This window comes from Carassius carassius, chromosome 17 (assembly GCF_963082965.1).
Source record: "Carassius carassius chromosome 17, fCarCar2.1, whole genome shotgun sequence".
Classification (NCBI taxonomy): Eukaryota; Metazoa; Chordata; class Actinopteri; order Cypriniformes; family Cyprinidae; genus Carassius; species Carassius carassius.
The window spans coordinates 15031862-15039430 of NC_081771.1; the positions used below are offsets into that span (position 1 = coordinate 15031862).

Consider the following 7569-nt stretch of genomic DNA (forward strand, 5'->3'; position numbering starts at 1 on the left):
CATTTTTTGGGTGGAGTATTGCTTTAAAACTGTTTCTGGGTAAAATAAATTGGACTCAACAATGTTGGAGCATTTTAGACTACATTAACCAGTGCTGGACTGATTTAGTGTTTACTATTTAATGCAGACCTTTATCTATGATTTACATAAAACATGGATTCATGATGAAACTGAAATGCCATATGGTTCCAATAAGCCATGCTTTTATGATTTTTATAATGAAAACTTTTATTACAAGTGATATTAACAGACTTTTTTTTATATTCCTCTTTTGCTTTAATGACAGCAGCACTCCAGTGACACGAACCACAAAATTGTGTAAAACTTGATCGGGTTGTCCAGCATGATTTGAGAATGTTCCTAAGAGGTTCACATGGTCAGTTTCGCAAACATGCTTATTTTATCAGTGATCCAGAAATAGTATAGTATTTCATATTTTGATCGAGAGGTTTTCTTTGACAATTTTTTAAAGTCCCAGATTTTCAATGAGGTCTGAGACTTGTGAACCCCATAGAACATCTCCAGGTTTAAACACTTCTTTCTTGTTCAGCTGGCTCTTCATGCTTTGTGGCATGTGCTGGAGGAAAGAATTGCCATAAAGACAACATTCTAAAACAACCTTTTGGACTTTAACACCATAATGATAATTTTAGAACACATTTCCCTTGTACATCACTCAGCATTACCAATACCTCTGGTTTGAAATGGGTATTAACATTATTGTCAAAATCCTGTCTTAACGTGCACAACTCATAGACATCACATAATTGCCCATCAGAACATTATCTGGTGTCCCTTCCAAGTTTCCACAGACTCTTTCAAACAGACATGGACCTTCCCAGTGAGAACTTTTTCCCTTGTGGCTGTACACTCTTCAGTAACTTTCTAACCACTTCCAACCTCCCCTTCCTCACCATATCTTTTGAGAGCTCCGTCACCTCATCTGTGTGTGCTCGGCACAATGCCTTCAACTCAGTCTGAACAACAGTTGCTCCATATCGCTCTTCTGCCTGCTTTAAACATTCCTCTAACTGGATTATAACAGGATCCGTGTCGTTCCCGCTCTGGGTGAAGCTCACTAGAATAGCCTGTAGCAGGCAGTGCAGGACTGTTGTGTCTTGGACACTTGGAGGTTCCAGTTCAAGCGCTTTCCTAAAACAGTCAATGGCGTTCTGCTCCTCTCCTTTCAGCAGCAAGCAGCGACCCCGCAGGAGCTGTAATCTAGAGATTGTAGAGCCTAGAGGACACTGCAGAGCTTTAGACAGACTGACCAGGGCCTGGTTTATCGCCATCTCATCCACCAACAGGCTCTCCTGCAGAGCTTCTACACCCATGTAGTAGTAAACCTGAGCAAAGGGGAGAGAGATTGAGATATTAGGCCTTTAAAATAGTAACTATATAAGTAGTTAAGGTACCAGTCAAACTTTCTTTTCTTTTTTTATGTTTTTGAAGTTCCTCATACAAGGTGGCAAAAACAGCACTATTGTAAAATGAATTCTAATATACTGATTTGTTGCTCAAGAAGGTGATAGTGAAGTCAGTAGCCATAGTGAGCATAAGGGACTTATTCTAAATGTTTGACCACAGTCTATGTTTTATGTTCTCATAACTACCTGACCCAATTCCAAATGAGTCCTCAAACAGGGTCGCACAGCCAGAACACGTTCTAGATCAGCACGGGCCTCTTTCAGAATCTGACGGTCGGGGATGCCACCTTGGCCGCACTTGGCTTTATCAAGATCCTTTGCATATGTGGTGACACTAAGCTGGAGAAAAAGTTACAATAACATTTTTTGAGGTGCATTAAAACTATAAAAATGGTAAGACGTGGAAAAATAGTGTGCAGAAATGAAAATAACATAAACAACAGACCCAAAAATTATTTTGATGCCATTAAAAAAGTGCATATGTTTGGTTCAAATTAATACAGTTCAAAATTAATTTTCTGATTATCAAACATTATTGCTTAATGTTAATGTGATGAACTACACCTGTAGTAAGACACTTGTGTAAATGTACAGAGCCCTTAAAGGGATAGTTCGCCCTCGCCCTCATGTTGTTTCAACTTTAATTTTGTGAGGCTACGGAAATACTTTCTGTGTGCAAAGAGCACAAAAATAACAGAATTTATTCAACATTTCTTTGCCCTGAGCTACCGTCTTCCGCCATTTTGGAGAGTTCCACAATGCATGTGTGCACTTTCCCCAGAACGTAATCACTGTTTTTTACATTTAGGAGTAAACGTGTGCATGCTGAATGCAAAAAACACTGATAATGTTCTGGGGAAATCATGCGCATTTATGGTACTCTCCAAAATGGCAGAAGACAGTAACTCAGGGTGAAGAATTGTTGAATAAATTGTTGTTTTTGTTTTCTTTGTGCACAAAAAGTATTATTTTAGCTTCGCAAAATTAAAGTTGAGCCACTGATGTCACATGGATTGTTTTAGCGATGTCCTTGCAAGATTTCTGGGACTGGGAACATTACCGTTGCATGGCTGCAGGCTCAGAAAGCTCTCAGATTTCATCAAAAATATCTTAATTTGTGGTCTTGTGGATTTGGAACGAGAGGGTGAGTAGGCTAATTAATGACAGAATTTTAGTTTTTGGGTGAACTAACCAAAGTGAACTTGGTGATAAAAAAAAAAAAGAATAAAGTTATATTTCAATGCTTTTGTGTTCGCCCAGAATTATTTTGGACTCTCTCGCAAAAAGTATTTGTTTGCAAATGCAGTAAAATTTTGTTTTTCTTTCCATCTTAGTTCCATCACAAACATTTTGCAAGTGGACATAAAGTTTCACAGGGAGTGCAATACATAAAAATACATGTTTTTCTCTCTCACCATTTCCCTTTACTGAACTGATTTAATCTGCTAAAATTTGGCCCAATTAAAGGGAGTTCTAATAATATATATATATATATATATATATATATATATATATATATATATATATATATTTTATGCAATAACATTGTGTCCATACATTTTGGAGCACGTATTATCATGAGTCACAAAATGGGTGTTTCTTCGTATTTGCGGAAGCATTTGTTTTTGTCATCCTAGTTTATCCTATGGTATTATTCAAGGGGAGATTATAAAAAATACACAACTAATTTAACAATGTCTGTAAGTGCTTTCATATACAGGCACATGTAAAAAAACTGAAATAAATATTAAAAAGTATTTTGTTTACCTTGGCACGAGTGCAGTAAGCCTGCCAGTTGAGTTCTGCATCAGTCAGGACACTCAGGGCCATGTTACAGATACCTGTGGCCATCTCTAGTTTGCCTGACAGGAAGAACACGTTTGCCAGTCTGTTGAGTATGAATGCATCGTCCGTAGCGAGCTTAATGGCCTGTGGAAATGAGCAGTTAGAAAAAGGTAATGATTTAGAGTCTTTTACCCTTCATTAATATTCAATTGGTCATAGTATTGTTGGCTTTAATGCATCGGCATGTAAATTTATCAGCTTATGTTTAATCATATCAAATATAAGCCAGGACATCTTTCTAACACCTGTGTCAAGAAACAACACGTCACACCCATACATGTTGTGGCTACAGAGGAAATGTGTGCAAATAATCTCAAGAATGGAATCTTATCTATTAGTTTGACCACAATAAGAAGCTCTACATTTTAACTGGACTGACATACAGTACCGAACCATAACACGTCAAAGGGTCAGATCCGGAGAAACCACAGTCATGAACTGACATTGGCACAGTGGAGAACTCCTCCGTCCTCTCCAGCATGAGACCAATGTAACACCAGGCCAGGGCTAAAGAGTAATGAGAGTTACAAAGACATTGGAAAGGCTGGTGAACATAAGCCGGCTGTGTGTATTGCTTTATTAAAAATCTTTATCATATCTTCTTTATGAAAATTACCTTTGAGATGTGTGTTGTCAGATTTTAGAGTCTCTGTGAGAAGCTTGAGGCCCTTGTTGAAATAATTTAGTCTTGTGAGGTCGATGTCTTTTGAATCCCTTACAATTCCATCTAACCTGTTAAAACAAAGATCAATCAATTATTTTCTTGGTTTATGATAAATAATAGCTCCATTAAATACTTAGATAGGTAGTCAGACGTTTGATGTTGTGTTAAAAATTAAGCTGAACAGTGTGAAAAATACTTGTGTAAATACCTTATGTAAATTGTTGCCATTTTGAAATACCAACTTCTTTTTTCCTCTGTTGGTATCTGTAAGAAATAAATCAACATTACACAACAATGTACTGGTTTAATACGAAGGAATTGTCCTTTTCTTGTTATTACAAGTGTTTTCCTCATATTTAAAATTTTGCATTGTATTTTGTTTTTGAGGGTTAAAGGAAATGGGTGAACTAAAGTTTAAACTTTATTTATAACTCATTCAAAAACACACAAAAATGCAATTCATACAAGCAATGACAAATAAAGACAATGACTTTAATAAAAATCATTCCAAAATGCGTGGGGTGTCAAAAGCTAATATCATAATGTAGAAAAAGCATAAAAAAAGTTTTTTGCTATAATCTTTCACTATTATTTTATTTGCAAAAAATACTGTAATAAAAGTATTTCACTGGTTATTAATATTTGAAAAACTTTTGGTTAAAAAAATGACCAGATATCAAAGTCAATAAGCCTCAAAATTTCAGAAAATGTGTCATTTTTATAACAAGCCTAGTTTAATTATAAAATATCACATGATATAACTGCCACAAAACATAATGATATATGCTGTATAAACAATCTCCCTGTACATAAGAATTTGTGAAGTGCTCACCAGTTCCTCTCCGTTATCGAGTGCACGGTTGTATAACATCAGCGCGGATATCAGTCTCTCCTGTAAATCTTCATCCCTCTCCAGCTCCACATCATGAGGATGTGCGTATGCCTGTTCAGCCAAACACCGTGCTACCCTGAGCCTGCAGTCTGTCTGGTTCTCCCCCATCTCTGGGCCCATAAGGGCAGCCACACGCTCCATGCACTCCCCCTCCTCCTGCTCACGACCCAGGCGTTCATATACGTAACCCAGGTTGGCCCAGGCATTGAGGTTTTCTGGATCCTCTTGGCAGATGCTGTGGAAGGCCTCTTCTGCTGTCTCCAGTTCATCTACATGAAAGGCCAGCAGGCCCAGCATATTGCGTACAGCATATTGCAGTCGTCCCGTCTCAGCTTCAAGCTCAGCCCTGAGGCTCTCGCGCTTAAGCTGGGTGTCCCGGTGCCGAAGGGTGACCGGTCCATTGGGTTCACCGTTCAGATTGAGCTCCAGATGAAAGTGGCCAGGGATGTAAGCCATTCCCTCAATCAGAGACTCAATGTCTTCTTCTGTGCTGTCCTCCATTGTCTCCTAAACACTTACTGATAATGCCTGACTAAGAAAGAACAACTTATATGTGGGACAGGAAATACAGGTTTGAAGAGGAGGAGAAATGAGACATGAGTAAGGAAAGATGTTAAACATGTGCTTTCTTGCTTCATGTAACAGGTTTCTCCACCCCAACAGTGTGGTTTTTACATTAACTATGTTAATTTCAAAGGACATCATGGGTGTTTGCGTCAGGAACTGTGTAAAGAATGAGTCTCGCTTTCTGAATTTAAGTGACACACCTTGGTGTTATGTAGGGTTTGCCATTAGCCATGAATCAGCCAAACAGAACACCACTTTAAATACTGCCAGTTATGATAGAAATGCAGTCCTCTGCATGTAAAATAACTAGTAAAATGCATTGTGTAGTGCTATTTCTATATCACAGCTTTTTGATTTGTGTGTGTAAAAAAAGTTCTTTGGAGTGAGATAAATGTCACCGAGATGTGAGGAAGTTCATTTTTGTTCTGATGAGCATTTTGATAAAGGTTTTCTTTATCATTATTCTCTTATAGTGCTGAGTAATCTGAACTGGTTTGAGTACTCTTGAATATAGATGATTATTATCAGATAACAATTACTTCAACTCTTCCTGACCTTAAGAGGGTTGTTTACCCAAACATGGATATATACAAATTATATTATCAGTAAGTCATGGAAACTTTTTCTTTACATGATTATAAATCATCAGAATAAGTTTAGGATTTTCTTTTATTTATTTTTATTTGTTTGTTTGATTAAAAAGTTATATGAAATTCATCTAGATATTTTAAAGCTGATTTAATGTAATTCAAGTTGAAATGACTTGTACAACCAACTGAGCTTATATATATATATATATATATATATATATATATATATATATATATATATATATATATATTAGTTATTGATGCTTTTGATAAAAAAATTTTTCACATGCTGTGAATAAATGATGACCGAAGATTTTTTTTTTTTTTTTACAGAAGATTATGATAACAGAAGATTAGTCATTTTAAATTTGTGCTCTAAAAAAATCTACATATTAATTCTAAAATATTCAGATAATCACCTTGATCTTTTCAGCCAACACAATTCTACATAAATGTTTTACTAAGTTCATAATTTCCATTTTAGGTGTAATTTCCATTATGACCACTAGAATGAATCCTTTCTCTAAATATGGAGAACATGCAAAACAACAACAGTGACATAATGCACATAGGAACTGTGGGTCTTCACATGAAAACAGCTTCAGGTTGATAAAAACCTTCTGAATTTCTGAAATTCTGAAATACACATATATATACATATATATATATATATATATATATATACATATATATATATATATATATATATATATATATATATATATATATATATAGTTTTAATATTTCCAAATTGTAGAGAAATTTCAATGCTAGGCCTATATATTGTATATTAAGCTCCCATTTTTAAGTAAATGAACGAACAGTGACACTTTACCTCAGAATGGAAATATGGGTCTGTTGTGTGAGGTTGTGCTCCTCACACTCCTGTTCTGTTTTGGTCTCTGATGACTATAACAGAGAGGGGATCCTCATTGTGCAGCTAGCAGATGTTTAATGATGTCATCTTGACATAGTCTTGGCCCTGAGAGAACATAAGCATGACACAGGGCAGAATAAGGACTCATACTTGTCTAAATCTGCATTTAATTTCTATATGTAACTACACAAATAACAGACCATGCATATCAGCCATGTGGTAATATGCGGTACAGGCCACAACTTTTTTCAGTATATGGAAACATAGTGTCAACTCACCATTTACTGTTCTGACTTGGTTGGCAAGCAGATTACGGATAGGATTTTAGTGGAAACATATTAAATGTCAGTCTAAGATGTGTTTAGCAGACAGTGTGGGGCTTGATATTCGACAGTTCCAGTCTGAAGAGAGACTTCTCAAAATAATCATTTTGCCCATACATTATTTAATGCAGATATTGTGTTCAGTTAGTTTTTCATCTTTTTGCTTAAGTATAGGACTCTATAGTTTCTCGTTTTCGTGTGTTTCCAGGGCACGTATCAAATTCAGATTCACATGAAGAAAATTTTCATGGAAATATGCCTAGAAAATATATATAGTCTATAGTTAAAATACATTTTCATATTCAAAATATTTGGTTTAATGAATTTTGTAAAGCTGCTTGTCATTAGCCTCTTATTGTTATTAGCTAGCTATTATAGTGATTA

The 7569-nt window shown here is 35.8% G+C and overlaps 1 protein-coding gene across 1 annotated transcript; it reads right to left on the minus strand.

Moving 5' to 3' along the window:
* Positions 1 to 202: 202 nt before the first annotated feature.
* On the minus strand, positions 203 to 5547 carry ttc22 (tetratricopeptide repeat domain 22). Its single transcript, XM_059571039.1, has 7 exons — positions 4769 to 5547; positions 4145 to 4200; positions 3889 to 4004; positions 3661 to 3779; positions 3195 to 3356; positions 1614 to 1766; positions 203 to 1346 (listed from the first exon to the last, which is right to left on the minus strand). The coding sequence occupies exons 1-7, from the start codon at positions 5327 to 5329 to the stop codon at positions 819 to 821; spliced, it is 1695 nt and encodes a 564-aa protein (XP_059427022.1). The 5' UTR covers positions 5330 to 5547; the 3' UTR covers positions 203 to 818.
* Positions 5548 to 7569: the final 2022 nt, after the last annotated feature.

What these genes read in the sequence shown, in the direction of transcription:
- ttc22 (XM_059571039.1), bottom strand. Translation starts at nt 5,329, where the DNA reads ATGGAGGACAGCACAGAAGAAGACATTGAGTCTCTGATTGAGGGAATG. An exon ending in TCGATAACGGAGAGGAACTG is followed by an intron (nt 4,201 to 4,768) that starts GTGAGCACTTCA and finishes TATTTCTTACAG; the next exon opens with ATACCAACAGAGGAAAAAAG. An exon ending in CTCATTTGGAATTGGGTCAG is followed by an intron (nt 1,347 to 1,613) that starts GTAGTTATGAGA and finishes CCCTTTGCTCAG; the next exon opens with GTTTACTACTACATGGGTGT.